The sequence below is a fragment of the Numida meleagris genome, chromosome 23, assembly GCF_002078875.1.
Source record: "Numida meleagris isolate 19003 breed g44 Domestic line chromosome 23, NumMel1.0, whole genome shotgun sequence".
In the NCBI taxonomy this organism is placed as follows: domain Eukaryota; kingdom Metazoa; phylum Chordata; class Aves; order Galliformes; family Numididae; genus Numida; species Numida meleagris.
The window spans coordinates 5,322,869-5,344,599 of NC_034431.1; the positions used below are offsets into that span (position 1 = coordinate 5,322,869).

The window sequence follows — 21,731 nt, forward strand, 5'->3', positions numbered from 1 at the left end:
CCTAAGAGAAGGTTTACAAGTAGGAAAAGTGCCCTTAATCCTCCATTGAGGAGGTAGAGTCCAATACTAACCGTGGGTCGGCTACTCCGACCGTGTGCCTTCTCATTGAGAGGTAACGGACCAGAGCTTCGGGTGATGGTTCTTCCCCTTCATCGCTGTCCAAGTTCATTGTTCCATCAGTCTGGGTAGGCAAAATATGGGAGATGTTGAAACACAATGTAAGGATCAATCAATCAAAAGGCTTCAATGCAAATCTGGGAAAAGAACTTGCTGGGGTCATCAAGGGGAGTACCTCACCTCCACAATTTGGTTTTCAGGGTTGATGAGCTGGACTTGTGGCACATTGATGTTCATGGTATTGCCTGCCTGTTCTGTCTGCTGAGCAGAGGGATCAAAAATCAGAAGACATGAAACTAGCATCTCTTACAACCCCGCTATAATCACCCTTGGACTAACACCAATGAACAGACTTAACCACCTGGGAAGAGAGATTACCCTGGAGCTACTGAAGGCATCCTTAATTCTTAAGGGATTGCCTCATTTTCCCTCCCTCTCCTCAATTCTGTTCATGCAGAGCTAGCATCTCTCCTGCTTCTCTTATGACCTAGCCTCTACTAAAGCAAATACTCATTTCTTGGATAGCACCCCAAGTTGAGGTCGAAGCATCATGCAGCGGTCATGGTCTGTGAACTTTATCTCCCATCCTGTAAGCCTCACCTTGCTTCTTCTATCACTAGGTAAACTAAGACTAGATTTTGTCTGAAGAATATTTGGTAAACCCACAGTCAACAGGCTCACAATTACAGAACCCTAAATACACACAAGGTTCTCAGGCACAGAAGAACTTGGCACTCTTGGCACAATGAGAACGCTCACAAATAAGTCTAAGCTTAATGGGTAAGGGACTGTCTGGCCTTCCAGGGCTGAAAGAACATTACACAGGCAGGATCTACCTGGATATTAGCAGAGGTGGGGAAGGTCACGGTCCGTGGTATACTTGGAGATGGTGCAATGCGCAGATTCTTGTGTCTCTTCAGACGGTCACAGAGCAAGCTGTAGATTGCACTGTAGTGATCATATGCATCAGCTCTTAATGACTAAAGGAAGAAAAGGAAGAAGTGGTCAATTCTTTTCATCAAGCAGCAAAATAAGCTCCATTCTGTGCTCAGTTACCAGACATGATAAGCAACAAACAGACACTTGCTGTCCAACTGGAAGAAGCAGCACACAATGGTCAGCTGTGGAGTGTTACCTGAATTGTGCGTTCCTTGTCCAGCCCCATTTCTGCCATCGCTAACAACACATCCTCATTCAGTGGCTCCATCTGCCTCTCTGTCTTCAGGTGCTGACACTCTGCTATCAGCTGTAAGAGCACAGATACAGACTTCAGTGCTTACATTCCCAAAGGCACAGCGATGAGTCACATTGCTCTGAAGAACCAATTCACAAGGCTCAGACTGCGAGCTGGCATGAGCTTTGAAGGCTGACAGTACATCAGTTCAAAGGGGAAAAAAAATAAAGTAATCGGAGTCAAAGGATGATATGGAAACCAAGACAAGGGGGATGCAGACAAAGTGGGAAGGCAGTACACCAGTGCTTGGAACAGGAGTTTCCAAGCAGTTGAAACGAACACCGTGGCAGTCCTGCATGCATTGAGCAAGTCCCACTCACACACTGGCTCACTTCAACTTCTCACCCTGTCAAACTCTGCATCAGCTTCCCCAAGCTTCATCCACTTGTGTTTGCAGATCTGGTCCATTGAGAGCCGCTTACTCGGGTCCAAGACCAGCATGTGGCGGATCAGATGTTCACATTCTGCAAGGGAACAGACTGCTGAGTAACCACAGTGAGGAACAAGACTTCTGCAGCAGGCAGCCTTGTGCCACAAGGTCAATAGCAAGTCTTTCCCTCAAAGCAACTTCTCTGTAGGAAGTCAAATGTAGCAAAGACACTGCTTCTCCTTCTGGACCTTGCACCCATTCCATGTACCACTTAGCTGCAGAAATTTGATGCTATGCGTAGGCAGCTGAGAGGACAGGAGAACACAGCCTCTACCAGACCTAATGAAAGCGTGATACTCAAAGTTAAAGGGACTGTATTTGTCAATGAATACCCACAGCTTTCTAGCTAAGCGCTGGTCTGAATCAGTCAGCACAGGAATAAAAGCCTCTCTCAAGACACCTCAGTAGCTGCTGCCACCCCAGCTCAGGAGCATCTCCCCTCTTTGAAGCTACAAAGAGCAATGGTAGCATCAGCTCCCAGTGCCAAGCTCCCAGTGCTACTGCCCCTCTAGATGAGATCATCCTAACTTAGAGCCTGTTTTTACTGGCTGGACAGTTTTCCAAATGTGATCTGAAACTACTTTTGGAGCAAATTTTTACTGCCAAGACAGACATAAGTCAGCATGCTCCCTTTACACTTACCTCATGCAGGATTTCCCCATGCTAGGGAGGAAGCCAGCCAGGCCACAGTACCCTTGTGCTGTCTGCCAGCACCCCTAGGTGGCATGCTGACACCCTGTCCCTGCTTGCCTTGCCCTGCACCATCCAATGGATGCAACCAGCTTGTGGGGCTGAAGGGCAAAACACAGCTGCCATGGCTTGGGCTCCTGCAGGAACACCTCTCCCAGACAGCTGCCACAATGAAATGCATGGCACCACCACTTGACTCAGAGCATGCGAGTCTGATGAGATGTTCAGCTCAGAAGGAAAAAAAAAGTGTGCCTTTTTTTATCCTCCATCAAATTTTCCACCCAAAGGTATCATAAAATATGAGCTGCTCTTAAGTGAAGTTGACTTTACCTGAGAATTAATCACATTTTTCAGAAACAATATTTATTACTCGGACATTCAGAAACACACTTGCAGAAACAGGACGTGGACATTCACTTGTGGTGGGGCTATTGCAGGAAATTAATGTGCCACAATGCTGTAAAAAGCTTCTTGTCTAAAGCAGATATAGTAAAAGCTTCTATATTCCTACATCACTACTCCACTTTTAGCTTTCACACTTCCCAGAATTTACTAAGGATGTTTCTCTGCTAGCGTTTTTCTACAGCTTGCAGTTATGTACACGTGGAAGTCAAGCTCTGAGTTTCCAAATTCTAGATTCAAAATTCACCTCTGCTTCCGTTACAACGTGCTATCTAACTGATGCGCTTCCTGGCACACCGCTTACCTGGCGTAGAAATCAGCTCGTATATTAAAATCAAAGTGTTTCCAACGATCTGTAAGCAGAGATGTGAACAGAGCCCTATCCAGCACTGCAGGCACGCAGCCTTACCTGTGGACATGAAGAACGGAATGCGAAACTTCCCGCTCAGCACCCTGGCGCGCAGATTCTGCAGCGTGCTCCCATCGAAGGGCAGAGCGCCGCAGACCAGCACGTACAGCACCACGCCAAGGCTCTGCGTCAGACAGAGGGCGGTCAGCAACGGCGGGGGGAGAGACTGTGGTTCACAGCAATAAGCATTCTTTAAATAAAATGATAAATAACGAAGAAAGAGCAAATCCTTGGAAAGGACCTTGTGGCATCTCGGTCTTGGGCCACCCTAGTTTCTCCTTTAACCTTCATGCTTAACTTAAACTTCCTTCTGAGCCTCAGAAGCCCATGGCTAAACAACCCAAGAGCACAAGTATTTCTTTGGACACCCTTCTCTTTTTCTTTTCTCGTTCTGAGTACTCAAGAAGCAAAGCCAAACAAACAGCACAAATGAAATCCAAGTAGAAGAGGCTCGTTGCATACCCAAATGTCCACCTTGGGCCCATCGTATTCCTTCCCCTCAAAGAGCTCCGGGGCAGCATAGGGAGGACTCCCACACCACGTTTTTAGCAGTTGTCCGGGTGTGAAGATGTTACTGAACCCAAAGTCTGAAAGAATAAAGAGAACGGCTTAGCGGAATGTGATCCAGTACAACTGTTGGAAACAAATGGTACTTAGACTATTTGCTGCGTCTACTGAAGTCACATATAAGTCACATATCCACTTCATACAGTGTAAAATCGACCCCATTTACACAACCTGCTGCAGAACACTCCAAGTTGGGCCTGCTTCACATAGTACAGCTATACTGCTTTTGCTTATGAGAACACAGAGATCTGAAAGACTTGCTCTTCACTTTTCAAACGTGAGTTCCACGCTGGAGTTGAGAAACTAGTGATCAGATCACCTAGAGATGCTGCAAGCCAGGTGAATGCTTTGGAAGGAGGCCTCCAGCTTATATTCAAGAAACCACACGTACACCTAGGCACTAATTTCCAACCCTCAGCTTGTCTGATGACAAGCTTCACAACTGCATTAGGACCAAGGCAGCTGCCAATAAAGACAGAGTGCAGACAAAGGGAAAAAGAACAGTAAATCAAATTGTTTTCCACAAAGCACTACATGGAACTGGAAATTCAGTGCTGGTGGGCAGCTCTGCGAACCAAGTCAAGTCATTCACCCGCAGCAAATAATAAATCCTGAAAGAGAAATTAAAATAAAGGTCTTAATCTTATGGGCAGTCAGCCATCAGCTTATGTGGGCACTAAGGGCGTTCTCCGCTAATTAACCTGCCACCCCTGGCACGCAGCTGAGACTTGTGCTGGAAGAGCAAAGAAACAACTGTCTGCACTCAAGAGAGGTGAGCTTTTTCCTTATAAAATAAGGAATCCTTCCTCTTTTTTTTGTCTCAGATGAATAAAAACAAATCCACAGTCAGAGAGGGGCTTCCACGTCCCGTGGACAGGGTGACCCTAAGGCGATTTCTATCAGAAGGAGCTGTACCACAGCTATTTGCAGACTGCTTTGCCTGTTTTTCTGCTAGAAGCATGACAGCAGGAGGGTGAGTGACACTAATGCATGTGGATGGGGACCCACAGCAACAAGGACACGTTTCATAGCATTTGCCTGAGCAGCAGATCTTCGTGGCAGGAGAAATCCTGGAAAAAAAAGAAGGCAAGCTGGAAACACTTTGTTTGCAAATTCAGACCAATTAAACCAGCAGCCAAAAAAGATGGCACAGGTGCAGGAATTAGCAAAACTTTCATGAAGAGCTTCGTGTTGTTTCTGATTTCATCGCTGTTCCTAACTGCAGCGTAGCTGGGATAACACGGAGCTGACATGGCTCACCTGTCACCAGAACACATCATCCCTCTTTCCCCTCATTTCCTGGAATAAATATACACTCATCTGGAACATTCATCTTAATTTACTCTGCTTATTGCTCCTTAAAACCTTTTACCCATGCTTCAGAAGATAAGGAACTCAGCATGCATTCTTCAGCTATCAATGAAAGTTTGCTTTCCTAAACCAGAGAACTGCGAGTTTGCCCTCCAATATTCGATGCCACCCTGCTGAAAGGAAATCAGGGACCACCTTTAGGACAAAGAAACCTTCCCACCAGCACCTAGAGCTTCACAGAGCACAGCAAACCCTCCGTGCAGGGTGCTCAGCACACCGAGCTGGCACGCAATAAGCAGCTGCTTCGTGCTGCTGCCTGCAGCCTCCATTTCCTTGCATGATTTTCCATGACCTAATTCCAGGTGACTACTTTCCTCTCCTTCAAAGAACTTCAGCAGAAACCAGCACAGCACCTAGGCACAGCTGGGTGCAGCTGGCTGCAGCAGGGCACAGTTCACACAGCTGCCAACTCTAAGCCATCAGGTTACAGCCAGCTTGTCTTCCCATCCTCACGGGAGGCAAAACCTCACCAAGGAGACTATTTGTGCTTCCAGAGACCCCCCTAGAGCAGTGTGTTCCTCTTGAGCCATGTGGAGGACAGGCAACACGGTGCAGACCCCTGCTCCAAACAGAGCACAGCGACTACAAAGGCATTGCAGTATCAAAACCAGGAGGTTTTGACTGGAGGAAATGGGATAATCCAAACTTCCAAAACACAAGAAAAGACAATGTTAGGCAGATGAATTTGAGGGACATAGCAGACAGCTGCACAATTGTCTTTTCCACCTCGGTAAGCTTTTCATTTACTGCCTCACATTTACGGTGGGATTTTTAACAAGTGTCTGAGCTACGACCGCCAGAACAAGCAATAAAATCAGCAGCACTAAATTAATTTCCATCTCCTAGTGGCAAGGCATTCATAGTCAAGTTTATCTGTAAACTCACGCAAGAACACACTGGGGTTTTGGTACCTTGCAATTTAGTGATATTTCGAACAAATTGTTCTGGTTTACTTTTATTCATCCTTTTATGCAGCGAGTGGACTTTCCTCCTCTTTTGCGCTGGGTTGAACGCAGCCCCCAGGTTCACTTTTTTCCTACTGAAAGTGGGGAGGAGATGGTCAAAGAGCAGCTCTGCAAAGTGCCTCCTCTGGGAAGCAGTCCGAGGCAGGGATGCTGCAAGGAAAGGTGCTGAAGCAGCAGCTCCTGGAAGCATCTGCTGTGGGATGGCAGAAGGGGAAGGTTCCGGTTGCAGGGAGCTGAGCTCGTCCCTATGGGAGCTGCAGTTGTGTCTGCTCCACACGGAGCTTGGGGCTCGAAGCATCCCTCTGGAAGCCACCAGTGTTCAATGAACTGCAGCCAAGCGAGGTGGAAATGGCACACCTAAAGCTCCCCTACCCCACCAAGGTAGGAGGGAGCATTTGGGAACATCAAAGCCACAGCAAAAAAAAAAAAGAAAAAAAAAAAACAAACCCAAAAAGAACAAAAAAACAAAACCTCCCAAACCCCATAGCAAACAAACAAACAAAAAGATTGAAGTAAATGTTACTATAAACAATGACAAGTCACCCCAGTCTAAAGACACAGCAAATCCAAACACTGGGGAGCTGGGAAGCAGCCAGGTCCCGCTCCACAAACAGAGCAAAGGGAAAAGGGTGTTTTGGGGGAACAAACCAAAAACCTCCTGATGATGCAATACAGGGAAAATACCTAAAAGCCATCTCTGCATTACAACACAGAGGGTCCGGTCCCTCCTGTCACCCTGGAGCAGAGCCCCAGAGAGCTGTGCATAGGGACTTTTATCCTCTGAAGGCAAAGGAGCGAGCAAGCTCTTGCAAATGAATGCAAAGCAATGCATAGATCGGATTCCTGTCTGAAATCATATCCTAGGGAGGCCTGGGTATTTAGCAATAATCTCAACTCCTGGCTGAACTCTCTGACTGGGAGCACAAGGGAGCACAGTGCCAGCAGCTACTGACTCAGACTGAGAAGGTACGCGGGAGCAAAGGCATCCATGGGAAAACGAGAACTGGGGTCATGGCGTTCGTATTGTACTGTTTATGGAAAAGCTGTACAGTTACAATCAATCAAAAAAATAAGCATGCTTCTAGTTACCACCAAGTGGAAGCAGCGGCATCAGCCTGCTTCCTTATTGCAAGCGTCAGCTGCTTAACTAACGCTGAGTAAAAGCAATACAAAGCTGCAAATGCAGGGCAGAAAGACCAACAGCATTGTGCTAGGCAATCTGCATGGCAACCAGAAGGGTCTGAAAAAAGCAAGCAGAGTTTGCCAAACAGAGCACTCAGAAGGCACACTGCTTCAGCTGGTTGAAGCCACAGATATATTCAGCGTGTTACTGAAGAGACCAGAGTTTGACAGTGTTAACAGGCTGGGCAGCAAAGGCTTTGCTGATCCTCCACCCTGCAAAACAAGGTTCTGTACATGTCTGCAGTATTTATTCTGGAAGGTCGACAGTGAAAGCGACCAGTTGCTATCGTTTCTTTTATTTTTTTTCTGCTCTTGAAACAATAGAAGCTCTGGTGTCAAGCTGCAATTGATGAGTTATAGGGACAAAACTTAATACTCGGAAAATCCTATACCATAAATCAGCTTTTCCAGGCTACTATTCAAATCTGCTCCATCTTCCTGCCAAGTAAAACACTGCCACTACCAGGGTGGGAAATACCTTCTGGAGACCATTCTGGGAGGAGAGATTTGGAAAGAAAACAGTTTCCAGCTTCCCCAGATAAAAAGCCTCCACGATTTTCAGGCACTCACTGAACTTGTCAGCGTGCTCACGTGGCCATTTCTTTAGGAGATCCAGCTGCATTCCAGTTTCTTCCAGGGTTAGTTTTCAAGTTGTTTTTTATCTCTCCAGTTCGCAGGGAACCCTTCCTCCCTCACACAGATGACATTTTACCCCTCGGACACATGATGGCCTCAAATCATGAGTGCATCTGTTTGCATAAAGCAGATACCGTGCTGCTTACACACACCTCCCGAGCAGCCTTTCTGCCAGACTGAAAAGCTTTGTAGTAAGTTGCAGTCTTAGGCACTATTGTTTTTTTAATTCATGTTACAAACCCTTGTGAAAGCTGACAAGCCCTCAGAGGAAGCCTGTTAAGACAGGGTGGGGGTAACAAAGTGCTTTCCAAAAACACTCTGGTATGCGTTAGTCTCTAGTAGAATTAAATGTAAGTATTGGCTGTTCCAGAGCAAAAGCCCATGAAATGAGATGACCAGGGCAGCACTAAATCCTCTTGTTTCATACAGTTACTACATAATCCCACAAATCTAAATGAAGTCAGGTCTAGTTAGTACATCACAGAGCTCAACAGCCAGGGCTCATTCTCACATACAAGAGGAACAGACAGCAGATGTGCTAGGTCAGCCCACAAACTGCCCAGGATGTAGCTCTCTGAAAGGACAGCTGTTAGCAAAAGCATCACAGAATGGGTTGGATTGGAAGGGACCTTTAAGATCATCCAGTTTCAACCCCCCTGCTCCAGGCAGGGACTCCTCCCTCCAGACCAGGTTGCTCACAGCCCCATCCAGCCTGGCCTTGACTGCTTCCAGGGAGGAGGCATCCACAACCTCACTGGGCAACCTGTTCCAGTGTCTCACCACCCTCACAGTAAAGAATTTCTTCCTAATATCCAGCCTAAATCTAAAACAATCTTAAAAAGAAGCCTGCAAAACACCAGCAGAACACTGGGGACAGACTGAAAGGGCCTGCTTTTTAGTAGCTTCAGCTTCTCCTCCTGCAATGAACAAAATGCCCGAGTCACTAGGGCTATTTTCTTAGTCTGGCAGAGGAAGACAGTGAAATTATTCCAAGACTACTTCTTCCCCTTTGCTTCTGTGCCACAAATTTTGTTATACTTACTTTTCCATTCTTTCTCTCTCACCTGGTCTGACCTGCTTTGAAGAAATCCTAACCTGGCAACAGCTCTCAAAATAAGGTCAGTTTCTTATTTGTCTTGGCCATTACCCCGTGTACTGAAACACTGCAATGTCTACAGGTGCATATTCGCCTACGAAGCCAAACTTGCTTTTTTTTTAAAAAAAAAAAAAAATTATTTTGCAGTTCTTGAAGGGAGATATAAATCTGCTGGCTATAACCTGCCAGTTCCAGCTCTGGGCAGCAGGCCACAGAGAAATCCAACGCTTCCTTTAGCTGCACTGTGTTTCCTTCTTTCTGAATACCTGGAAGCAGCCAATGCCTACATTTATTAACTTCTGAAAGCAGCTGCTTTCCTCCCACACCGCTAGTCTTAGCTCACCTGCTATTTTGATGTTAAGGTTAGCATCCAGAAGAAGATTTTCTGCTTTGAGATCTCTGTGAACTATATTTCGGCAGTGACAGAAGTTGACAGCAGCCACAATTTGCTTGAACTTTCTCCGAGCTTCCTTCTCCGCCATGCGCCCGTGGGCCACCAAGTGATCTGTGAGGGACAAAGCAGAGAACAGAGCGCTTATCGACACAGGGAGCTGGGCAACCAGAAGTTTGCTTTGTGGGAAGCCTAAGGTCTTAAAATCTGCTGCTACATCAGAATAAAAATACAACTTTCTCAACCTTTTCCTTTGCTTTCTCCGCAGCTCAGGCTGGCCCTGCTCGAGCAGTTTGCACGTCTGCCCAGGGTCCTGGTGCTGGGAGACACAGAGCACCCTGCAAGGCAGCCCTGCCCGAGTCCTGCCTCAATGCTGATGCACACAAGCACCCACTGCAAGTGCTGCAGTTCAGTACCAAAGCAGTTTCAGGAGTATCTTTACTTCTGTGATGCAACGAAGAGAAGTGCCCCTCATGCTTCACAATATGCACAGAAATTCCCAATCTCTCGATATTTGGTGCAAAAATATATTTGTAATATTCAACACACTTTACTGTGAAAATGGAAGGTACCTCTACTAAGAAAATTGGAATACTCTCAAGAATTTCACTGAAAAATCTATCACCCAAAGGCAGCGTCTGTGGCCAGACAGAAGCTACCACTGCAAACATGGACAGAAGAAGTCTCCAGCTGACCCAAGAGATCACAAAGGCAGGTATCCAACAGCAACAAGCCTGGAATCAATCCGCTTACAGCTGCAAAGCACCAGGCTTACAGAAGCCACTAATCATCCTGCCCTGTAAGTCAGGGCAAACGGGGCAGAGCCGGGCAGTAAAACATGGCAGAGAAAGGAGGGACAAAAGCATGCTCCTGAGCATCGCAGAACAGGAACACAGCTCTGCCAGCAAAAAGAACTGGCAATTACAGAGTTGAAGACAGCTCCACAAGGGGCCTGCCCTTCATTCTGCCTGTGCCCACACACCACATGGCATGCAGGAGGGTAACCTGGATGGGCAGGCGGCTCAGAAAGGAATCACTGGGGGACATGGATACTTCTTGCACCACTTGTGCTCTTTTTCTCTCTCAAAAGAAGCAAAAAAAAGGCAAGCCAGATGCAGGAAGGTTCCCACGATGTCCCCAAACCAGGCCACAGCCAGCAACCTGCTGTGATGATGCTCCAAGAACCAAGTGAGGGCAGAACATGAGGAATGAACGCCCAGTGCTATCCCCCCACCCACTTCAAGAGGCCATGCTGCTCAGGCTGAGCTGACCCCAACACCTCTCAGACAAAACCAGGCTGAAGAGATTCATTCCACCCCATAAACTCTGCTCAATCTGGGGGGCTCGATAGGGATATTTGTTCTTGAAGCTCATGCAAATAAATCGCTTCTGAAGGCTTCTCATCAGGTGGTTGCATTCCTGCCAGCCACCCATTAATTAAAAATACCTGTGACATAATTGACTTGCAGTAAATACTAATTACTGAGACACATGAAAGCAGTTCTGCCTGCTTCTGACTGAAGAGCAGCCCTCTTCTCTGCGCTCGTACTGCTGTTGTGCAACAGAGTGAGGCTGGTTTCAAAAACTTGTCAGTTGCATTTTATTCACTGGATAAACATATTCCACGAGCAAATCTGAACCAGGGTTGAGGAAAGGAGTCCACCACCAATGCCAGTGTGGCCCTTATCTCCCCTGCTATTGATAGCATCTTTTACTCTCATGCAGTCCCATCGTATTTCACCAAGCCCTTCCCATGGTCGCACACTGTGCGCCCAGAAGAGCCGTGATGGTGACGAGCACAGTTAAGAAAGGGACTGCACCAACTCAGGCATTACTGCTGATTAATAGATAGCTCAGCTCTAAACAAGTCAAGGTCATTCACATTTGTAATCCTCTCGAGTCTGGGAACACAGCCTGCTGATGCAGTAAGCGCTCTTAAAACCAAGTGCAAAGTTCCAATCTCTCGACATTTTTGAAAGCATTCAAAGAGATTCTCCTACAGGCAAGAAATCAAACCCAGCTACTGCAGCACACGTGCTTCTACGAGGCTCTCCGATGCGTATGTTTGCCCAGTGCAGGCTCAGATACAAACTGAAAACATTCACAAAGTACAGAAGTACACAGCTGGAGTTACACTTCGCACCCAGGAGAGGAAAATCTTTCCTATTTCAGCACAGAACCAGTGGAGACAAGGGGTTCTTGCACAGCGAGCAGCTGCTCGGAGGGTCCAGGGAGATCCTGGTTCTGGGTGCTGCCCTGGGCTCAGCCCTGCTGCCATCAGGTGCTACACGCTCCCTGCCAGCTGCTCTGCCCACTCGGTCCAAAAATGCTGCTTCCCCGTTATCAGTGCTGCTTAGGCTGCAAAAAAAGTCCCTATAGGTTAGACATGAAATTTCACATTTAACGAAGAAATCTGGAGCAGGGGCCTGTCCCTGAACTCCGCATGTAGGCGCAGCATTCGAAGCACGCTGACATTTCTGCACAAGCTCCAGAGGAAGGAGAGGAACAATGAAGCTACAGAATACTCTGCATACCACCAAGGGCAACTGTAGGCCAAAATTAACTATTGCAAGCTTAGTTTGCACAAACCCCTCCTGCAAAGAGGGCACAGCAGCAGCCACAGGCTCAGCCAGAGCGCTGACCTCAGGCACACTGCAACCAGGAGCCACCGGCTGCTATGCACCAAATGCTTCTGTCACCGTGTCCTCCACGAGCTGAAAAGGTGCACGGAGTTGATCTCTGGGTGTTTTCCATAGAGGAAGCAACACGTGATTTCATCTCACAGCTTTAAAAAAAAAAACAAAAAAAAACAAAGCAGTTTTTCTCCAGACTTCCTTGAAATACCTGATGCTAGTCTCTGCATTACAAAAAACACAGTGTAAGCCTATGGTGAAGAAAACAAAGTTTGTGAGAACCCACTTGGTGGCCCTGTGGTCTTAGCAGCAGCCTGGCTGGGAAGCAAGGCCGGTGCCCACCTGCAGGCAGCGCATCCCTTGCTCACCAGGGCAGGGCAGTGCCCACTTGCTGCAGCACATCCACCAGCTGTGGGATGGGCAGTGAGGACTGGGGATGATTTTCAGCATTCATGCTAAGCAGCAAAAATCAGACAGACTGTTCTATTTGACCCCGAAAAAAAAAAAAAAAGACACTTGAGAGACCTGGGACAAAGAGCAGAAAGCATCCTATGTTTAGCAGGTGACGTTCATTTGTTCATAATGTCAAACCATCAAGCCAACCACACACAAAACATGCTTGGTGACAGGAATGACAGTTTGGATGTTGCTGCTTAAGTCCACAGCAAAAGCAGGAGCAAGTCTTCCCCCTGGTCCCCACACAGTGCAGTGCAAACCAAGTGAATCATCAGAACGCTTCCAGTGACGGATGAATCAAGGACACAGTGTGGCTGCTGGAGGAGTTATCAGCCCCACCACAGCCCTTTTACTGGAAATTCAGATAAAGGAGCTGTAAAGCTCTCAGGTGCTAGCTGAGGAGAGCCTGCAGAGCTCAGCATGACAAGGGACAAGAGAGGCAAGCATCCAGCACTGACTGGCGTGCTCACACAGCAGCCACTGGGATAAAACTGCCACTTGTTCCGCTGAAAGTTCCATCCCGTGTTACTGCCTGTGGGATATCTGCAGCTGCAAGGTCCACTTTAAGCCTTCAGTGGTCTTTTAAAGCATCAGAGAGAAACAACTTAGATTTGCTTCAAATGAACCTGAAGCTCACGGCGCTGTAATGATGTAACTCAGATTACATGAGGCACTCAGCTTTACATCGGGCGTTCAGCGCACAGAAAATCAAGGCCATCACACAGATATTAAGAGAGAAGAAAGAGATGAAGGACAAAGCACACACGTGTTCAATACAGGGGATGTATCCCATGCCCAGGAGGTGGCAGATAATCCAATGAAAATGGGCATTTTTCTCCCACGTACCCTTGACACTGGAGCACACGCTGCCGCACTGCGAGGGTGCAAGCTGACGCTGTTCTGGTTTGCTGGCCACGCTGTGAGAGCTGAGCTCGAGGGCTCTTCAGGCTGCACAGTGCCTCTCCAGGCCCACCTACCCACCGAGCTTGGCAGCCCACACTGCAGGGAGATGTTCCCTGGGCAATGCGAGGACGTGATTCTTCAGTGCTAGAGATGCTAACAACTGCAAGGCAACATATCCAAAATGGGCTGCTGTTTCCTCCCAGTAAATTGCTTCCTCTCTTAGAGCAAAATCTTAATGGCTACTCAGGAAACTCTGATTACAGAAACCTGAGACTTTGGTTTTCCTCTCTCTGCTCTAATGCTGCAGGCTTGCTGGGCCTCGTGCAGGACCTGGAAATGCAAAAAAGCCTGGCACAGCCTCGCAGCCAGGGGTTGGAAAAACATCACAGCTACTGCGTCACTGGCAGCGCTTGGGCTGTCTGCTCCCAGCTCTGAATGAGGATAAAATGCATGGCACTAAAATGGGAATTAGCCATTCTAATGAGCTGAATTTACTACAGCATAAAATGTTTCAGAAAGCAATTAGATTTTTCACTTCAACTCATGTAGAAGGCTATTTCTGTAACCAAGAGAATTCATTCCAAGTTTGCATATGAGCTTGCACATAGTTCTGGATTTTAAAAAAGGATGAATTGTCTCTGCCAAATTCAACAGAAGAGGGAGAAAAAGTCAAAAGGAATTCATACTTTCCTGCAGTGATCCACATACAAGTTAAGTCTCATAACCACTGGCAGCGTCGGATACACATTCAGATGATTGTGCTGCAATTATGGCTTGCTGCACAACGTCAGATGAGTTTCACAAGCCCTCAGAACTGCTGAGCGTCCAGCACCATGATTAATGTTTGAGTAAACAACGGGGAGACTCAGCTGGGCAAAGGCAGGGTTTCACCAGGCCAGCCATGCTCTGCAAGCACCAGCCACGACTCGCATCGTCCCTCTGCTGTCAGCTTCCCAAAGGAGAAGGAAGGTGAAGGACGTGGACCATGTTGAGAAGAAAGTATGACAACCATCTACAAGGGTCCTGAAGAACAGTTAGGAGACTATATTCACTAGGAATCAGCACTTCCCAGCTAAAGTTGCCCTATTTTTAATAATTTTAATTAATTCTCTTGTCTCACCAAGAGCTTTATCTTTTATTGCATTCAGCTTCACTTCCAGCAGGGTAAGAGGCACTGAACAAAAGTGAGATGCCTGCACTGACTGAACAGGACAAAATGGAGAGCAAACAAACCAATAAATCAGACAACAGTTCTTGCAATTGTGCTGCATAGATACTTCTGTGTGTGTGCATGCACTGAAGAATAGCATCTGTGGTAAAGAAAGCTCAGCCAAAACCCTGCTAGCAGACAATGGAGTTTAAAATGAATGCAGCTAATATATGCTAAGATAACATTTGATATTCAAAAAAAAAAATTAAAAAATACACGCTTTTAAGAACGAAATGCTACAGAATTGCAGGAGCCTATTTGATTTTGAACGCTGCTAACACGTGCCAGCGTTTGATCTGCAGTCAACAAGTTTCAGATGACTCGCTGGGAAGCGAAGCCCTCAGCATCATATGCAACTGGTTACTGCTGCAACTTATTTAACCTAAAGACTGCATAAAAGAGGAGCAGCACCACCTGCCAGTGACACCCAAAGAAGAAGCAGAAGTTATGGAAGTTATTTTTCCATTAAGTTGGCATCATTTTTTTTTACCCCCTTTGTCAATGGAAAGTTCTCAGGCTGAAGGGCATCTCTCAACTGAAACAAGAGAGCACGGCAGCTATTTTCAGTTTACTGTAGTTAACTGAGTGCATTATCTGATTAAAGAATGCAATAAATGTACTTACCAAATATTTCCCCTCCGCTAGCATACTCTGTCACTAGATAAATCATCCTCTCTGTCTCCATAACCTGGACGTAAGGACAAAAAAGGGATGGGTAAAGGAGACTGCTTCATGCAAAAAGAAACACGATAGAAAATTTGTATTCCTTCTGCAACACGTCCAGAAAACAGAGTGGGTCTTTTTGGCTTGTCTGTTTTTTAATATTGCATATTTCTTTTTCCAGAGGAACAAAATCTTTTATGACTATTATTATTATAGAGCCTTTGTCCTTTTTTTTTTTTTTTTACCTTTTAAGTATTACACTTTCAACAAAACACAGTTTTAAAATCAGATTCCTGAGGAAAAACAAAGAAAGGCTCTGAATTCCCAAACCCAGGTTTTAGTGACTTTTATTTAGGATTTTTGGGCAAGAAAAAAAGCATGAAGGAATCAATCCTCAAAGAAGCATTTCCCAAGTATCTTAACGTGTCACAATTCTGCAGTGTTTGCTGTAGGCATCTCAATTTTGGCCGTTTGGCAAAAATAGCTAAACATTAACCTCTCTCACTTCTACTCAGTTTTAACTCTTTGGAGTCCAAGTAATTGCTTACATCCACCAGGCACAGATCAGAAGCAGACTGGTCTTGAATGGACAAGAGTTTGATTCTAAGGAATGGCACAACCATTCTTGAGGGTTTAACTTCTCCCTTAAAATGCATGCATGAACATCCCATTACAGAAGGAAATAACCCCCGACTATTTCCCCAGAATTTCAAGTTTCCACATTCCACTGCCTGCCATCAGAGAAGGGAAGCCACAAACAGCAGGTTACTCATCTTAACTAGTCTCTTGCACTGAAATACCTTCCCAAGATAAAGGGCCCCGGACAATGTGTGGGCCTGCCCAAAGAGGAGCTGATTTCCCAACCACAGCTGGGATGGAAGCTCCTTCCCTTCCCAATTCAGGCTGTGGCTGTGAGCCCTCGGGCAGCTGTACTGCTGCAGCAGATGGCAGGTGGTCCTGCAGGAGCCTGGCAGTCAGCGGTCAGCTCTGGAGGGGGACTGATAAGGAGACACTTTCCTACAGCTTCCCAGAAATCAGATTGCACACAACAGAAGAGAATTTGTACACAGCTCTCAAACACTCTTTGGTTGTAAGTAATTGTGTGAGGCCTTGAATCAAAAAGATTCAGAGAAGGAGTATCTCAGCAATCCATCAGTTTTCAGAATAGCACTGAGCATTTCATCAAGGTGTTGGTCTCCCTTACTTCTTTGCTCCCATCACTCTGCTCACTTCTGGCCTGTTGCAACCTCCCCGCTGTTCTGTTTGACCACGCTGAATACGTGTGTAAAAAGCAGCACACGTGGATTCTGTCTCTGGTGATTTTGTTTGCAGAGTAAAAATGCCAAAGAAGCAAAAAAGTCTGCAAACATCGGACAAAAGCAGGTGTGCCACTGCTATCGATCATCTTCCAAGAAAGCACAGAACAAATCAGCAAGTCCACAAACCACCGGGGAACTGTGCAGGGAGAGGAGAGCAGCATGCTCTCAGTCCTGCTAGAGGACAAGAATTACTCTCTCCCTTCAACTGAGAAGGGTAGCCCACATCCGGCTTCAAGTGGGAAGCTGAAAAGCACACAATAGCCATAAAGAAATGGCAAGGGGCCAGCCCCCAGCGGAAGTGTGATCTCCCAGAAAAGAGTAGGATTAGCCACACTTTTTGCTTGTCCCCTTCTCACTGAAGTACTTTTGAGACCTTGAAAACGTAAAGGACTTCCCCAGTATTTCACCTCGGAGAAATAGAGGAACAATCCTATAGAATGCACTACTATATAATGTGAAGCTGCAGTGTAGAGGGAGGGAAAACTTGCTGCAGAGTGCTCCTACCTGATATAACCTGATGATATGTGGATGGCAGAGCATCTTCATAATCTGAACTTCTCTAAATATCTTCTTCAGATTCTCTTCATCCAGCTGTGTCTTATCAATTATCTTTATAGCAACCTAGGAGAAGGGGAAAAGTTAAAAAAGAGGTTATTTATCCAATCACATACGTGGAAGACCATTTTTAAAAAAAACAAACACCGCACATAAGACTATGCCGTGCTAAACGTCGGATGAAAACAGCATCTCATAGTCCATGCCTCGGAGATTCTGGGAGCTCTGCAGTAAGCTCCAGGAGCTCTGAACACAGAGATGGGGGCAGGGGGCAATGAAGGAAAGGGAAAGGCACCAGAACAGTGGGCTCTGGCGTTACCCACACCGTGGCTTGCTTACCGTAGTGGGGCTGACACGTACCAGCAGTGAGGGGGTGCCAGGCAGCTGACAAGTCTTGCACCACTGTGAGCAGCAAACGCGACATCTGCGCTGCTGCTTGCAAACCAAACTTCAGCCACCAACAAACCTCAGTGCAAGACAGCAGCTACAGTATGTTAGTTCAGCTCAAGATTTGTGGGCTGCATTAACATCCACCACCGAGTTGTTCTGCTTAGAGACTGCACCTTCCCTGAGAAAAGAGCCACTTTTACACAAGTTCTCCTGGTTGCTTTCCTGACGTGTGATTTGTAGGACTTCTGACAAGACTGCAGAATCACGTAGAGATCAGGGGAAGGGCATGCAAAGCAGCACTGCGGGCACAAGTGCTGATGATGCACAATTGCAAAGATGTGACACAGGAGCTTGAAGCCCAGTTACGTAAACATGAGCTTGCAGCCGGCTCCAGCATTCACTAGGGGTGGGGACAAGTGCATTGCACAGAGGCCAGCTGTAGGTTCTTTCTGCCTTTATACCACCAGCAGGAATGTCCTGGTCCTGCAGGCACACGCACACAGCACAACAGTCGTGCTGCAGGGAGCGACGGTGTCCAACCAACTCACAGGTGTGACACAGCAGACACAACACCTATAGAAACGAGAGGCTCTGAGGTACAAGGAAAGCATTATTTGCCTTGGAATCAGACACTTGCCCCAGGGATAGGAGCGTTTTTTCAAAGGCACTACATAAAGGATGACAATTTGAAAAGAGAATGGTTTGGGCTATTGGCTCTCCTTGGCAGGACCACCACCTGCATGCTGTCTGCTGCAGGAACTGTGCCATCACCGCCTCAGCAGCACTGGGGTTTGGCACTTCTCAGCTCAGTAAATTCAAGCACTACTCCTGAAATCACCACTTCTTCTGCAGTCCAGTCGTTTGCAATACATATAGCAACCTGATCTAGCTGTAGATGTCTCCATCCGTTGCAGAGGAGGTGGACCAGGTAGCCCTTATAGGTCCCTTCCAACTCAAACCATTCTATGATTATACTGAAAAATCAATTACCCTTGAAGGCTGTCAGGATTAAAAGCATACAGAAGTCCCATTTTCTCCCTCAAGATATTCCTGGTGGAAGGTAGGACTTGACACTGGGTCAGCCTGCAGAAACTGCACCACATGAAACTGGAACGCACTCCAAACTAACAGCCCTGACCTTCACACCCAGCACAGGTGTTGGCAGCAGGGGAAGCCCAAGCACGGGGCCCTACAGTCGCAGACTGGGCATGGGAGCACTGCAGGACTGCTGCTGCCTGCCTGGGGTGGCCCAGGAGCACTGTGCAGAGCACTATGCCAGCCCCAGTGAGGAAAGCAGACACGGCCAGCAGCAAGCTGGTCTGGGTTCTGGTGGTATTCCTCCTCTGGTGCCAAACCCGAAGTGTGATGCCAAATGATGCTCTAAGAGCCATGGCACTATTTGGTGGCGGAAGGGGGGGAACAGTATTATCTTGAGGATCTTTTAAGGAATGATCTGAAGCAAATGAAAATTAAGCTATGTATTTTATGAGAAAATCCTTGCCAGAAGAATAGCTGCCCTGCATGCGAGCAGAACTCTGAAGAGGCACTATGTACAACAAGCTGTTTTTTTCACTTGAAACACTTAACTCGGAGCAGAGGAATCATTCCAGACGTGCAAGTCACCGAGCGTGCTTACTACAGCAAGAACAGAAGCTGTAAAGCAGCCAGGGCTGGCACTCATCGTTAGGAGTAGCTGGCAGCAGCAGGGCTGGAGCCAAGGCACAAGGTGAAGCAGCACAAGCAGCCCCTGCACGCCGCTGCCAGGCACTAACGGGCGGTGATTAACAGGGTGACAAGTTGCTGCCGTGTCCGGGGCTGGCCGTGTCCTCCGTGGCCCTGCAGACACGCAGCACTGCGCGGCTGTGAGCTGTGCTGCTGGGCTCCACGCCGCCAGGTTTCGAGGACAATGCTCAGGAGTCGACTGGAAAATTTTGGAGAGTCAGAGGAGGCTTGGGAGCACTCACCGCATGCCTCTCACCAAGGACTTGCCTCACATGAACAAGCTTTTGTAAAGCTTAAACCAATGATGCTTAAAAAAAACAGCGAGAAGCTTCCTCCAAGAGCAAAGCCAAGATGTCTACCCAGAGACGTGAGTCATTTTCAGGCACAAATATTTAAATGAGAATCCACAGGTCTGGAGCACTCCTAAGCTCCTTACTTATTTCACAGCTGTATATTTGCTCTAAGGAAATCTCATTTCCCGGCTTAATTATCTGAGCTGAGCTGACACTTCTGGCCAAGTTCAAGGTACGCAGAGCATGTGAAGGGATACAACTCAGTAGTGAGCCCAGGCAGAAGAGAACAGAATTCCTTTGCTCCTCTCTGATAGCGCAGGGCAGAGAACCATGCTGCCACCCCAACACCTGTGTAAGAAGGTGTAAGAAGGTTTAACACAGCAGTGCCTTCTTACAGAGCTCCTGCTTTCCCACCAAATGGGTGGCCCTTGAGTAAACCTGAGTCTGTCCTCTGAAATGATAAAGAGGAGAGACCAGGCACTTCTGAAGGAGTTTCTTCCAAACGTATTCATTCAATTCAAATGCCTCCAGCAACAGCAGTAACATAAAAGGTAAAAGTCTCCTGAAAAAGCCTGGGGAAAGCACCTCGTGCTCCAGTTTCAGGAAATTCAGGGCTTCCTCACCAAGGCACGGGTGGAAGTAGGAAATCCCCTCGGTGCTCCCCGCAGAGGGACGGACCGCGCAGGGAGTGTCAGGGCTGGGGGCTGGCAGAGGAGCTCTGTGGGGTTTGTGTCAGATGCTTGGATGCCTTTTTTCCAGAGCGAAGGAGTAGTTAAAGGCTTTCCAGAACAGTCCAAGTTGGTTTCTCCACTCCTGCACTTCCCAGCTGGCTATTATCCTCCTTCCCTTGAAAGATGATTCAGGATTTCAACGAAAAGGAGGGCTCACATCAGCCAAACTGACTCCATCTAAAGATCAGCAATGCATAGAGGATGGAGGCTCAGTCATTCACCTGGATGCCCAACTCCTGCCCGCGCTCTGGCTGACCCCACAGGTTATCCAGCCCCAGAATCGGGGCCGCAAGTCCAGCTCCCTCACAAAGCATGGGTGCTTTCCATAAGCTGCATAATAATAGCACCCAAGCAGGTGCTTAACCATTTTCTCCATAAAGAACTTCTTGGGATTCCCGGTCCTTTTGCTAATGCTTTCTTACCGGTCTTCTAACCGCACTGTGTTGGAGCCGATGGATCACAGCACGCACCAGCACCCTCCATGTACATTAGCACAGCACTCGCACCGGGGTGACCGTCCCACAGGGCCAGGAGAAATGCTGCGGGGGGCAGAGCACCGGGCTTGGCAGAGATCTGCAATGCACCTTGAGGAGGAGGACAGCCCATCGCCACCCACCTCCACCGAGCAGTGTCCGAAGAGCCGGGTGCTGCTTCACCCCCGCCCCTCCCCTCTGCCAGGCGTCCCCGCTACCAGCTGAGACCCAGACAAGTGTTCCCATCACTCACAAGACAATTCCCATCAATCACCGCCCTCGTTGGCAGCTTCAGCCGGCAACAACCGGATCCGTGTTGGTGACGCAGGGCGGGCTGGCTGCTGGAGACGGGCCTGCAGCGGGAAGCAGGGCCGAAGGCACGGCCCCGACAGCGCCCACAGCCTGCTGCTGCAGCCACCAGCACACCTCGCACCAGCCACAGGCACAGGAGAAGCACAGGCAGATGGGTTTCCTGCTCCGGCCGAGGGGAACGCCGACATTTATGGCACCACGGCTCTGCAGCACCATTTGTGCAAAAGGAACTGGTTTCAGGTAATTGCTTGGAGTGTTAAGATTCCCTCATCCCTGTGAATTTCACATAAAACGTAGAGAGGAGAGAGCAAGACTAAACATCGTTAAATAAAACACAAGTTCAGCTACAATTAAAAGTGGAAGAAAACCATCATCTAATTTCTTAAGCAATGAAACGCTCTTTAAAAAGTAGTCTGAAAAATTAACTGTTCTTTTATCAAAAGTTAATGAAGCTTACGGGCAGCAGGATACACGCCAGCTCTGGGGCATGCCTGCTGCTACCAATTAACAAAATGTTCCCTCCACTTCCTTCAACATTTCATTTTCTTCCTTTTTGGAGCCAGCTAACACACCAGTAGTTT

At 47.5% G+C, this 21,731-nt stretch overlaps 1 protein-coding gene across 4 annotated transcripts in view; it reads right to left on the reverse strand.

Annotated features, from left to right (window-relative positions):
* Positions 1–21,731, reverse strand: part of SIK3 (SIK family kinase 3) — a 73,518-nt gene that overhangs the window by 18,229 nt on the left and 33,558 nt on the right. For 2 of the 4 annotated variants that reach the window (XM_021376021.1, XM_021376019.1), the window contains exons 2-11: positions 17,179–17,295; positions 15,317–15,380; positions 9,443–9,604; positions 3,745–3,869; positions 3,283–3,406; positions 1,697–1,815; positions 1,253–1,363; positions 954–1,097; positions 298–375; positions 72–181 (exon numbers count right to left, since the gene is read on the reverse strand). In XM_021376021.1, the coding sequence (XP_021231696.1) occupies positions 72–181; positions 298–375; positions 954–1,097; positions 1,253–1,363; positions 1,697–1,815; positions 3,283–3,406; positions 3,745–3,869; positions 9,443–9,604; positions 15,317–15,380; positions 17,179–17,220 (1,079 nt within the window). In that variant the 5' untranslated portion in view covers positions 17,221–17,295. Of the gene's footprint in view, positions 1–71; positions 182–297; positions 379–953; positions 1,098–1,252; positions 1,364–1,696; positions 1,816–3,282; positions 3,407–3,744; positions 3,870–9,442; positions 9,605–15,316; positions 15,381–17,178; positions 17,296–21,731 lie in introns of all 4 variants that reach the window. The other 2 variants (XM_021376020.1, XM_021376018.1) reach the window with 1 other exon arrangement.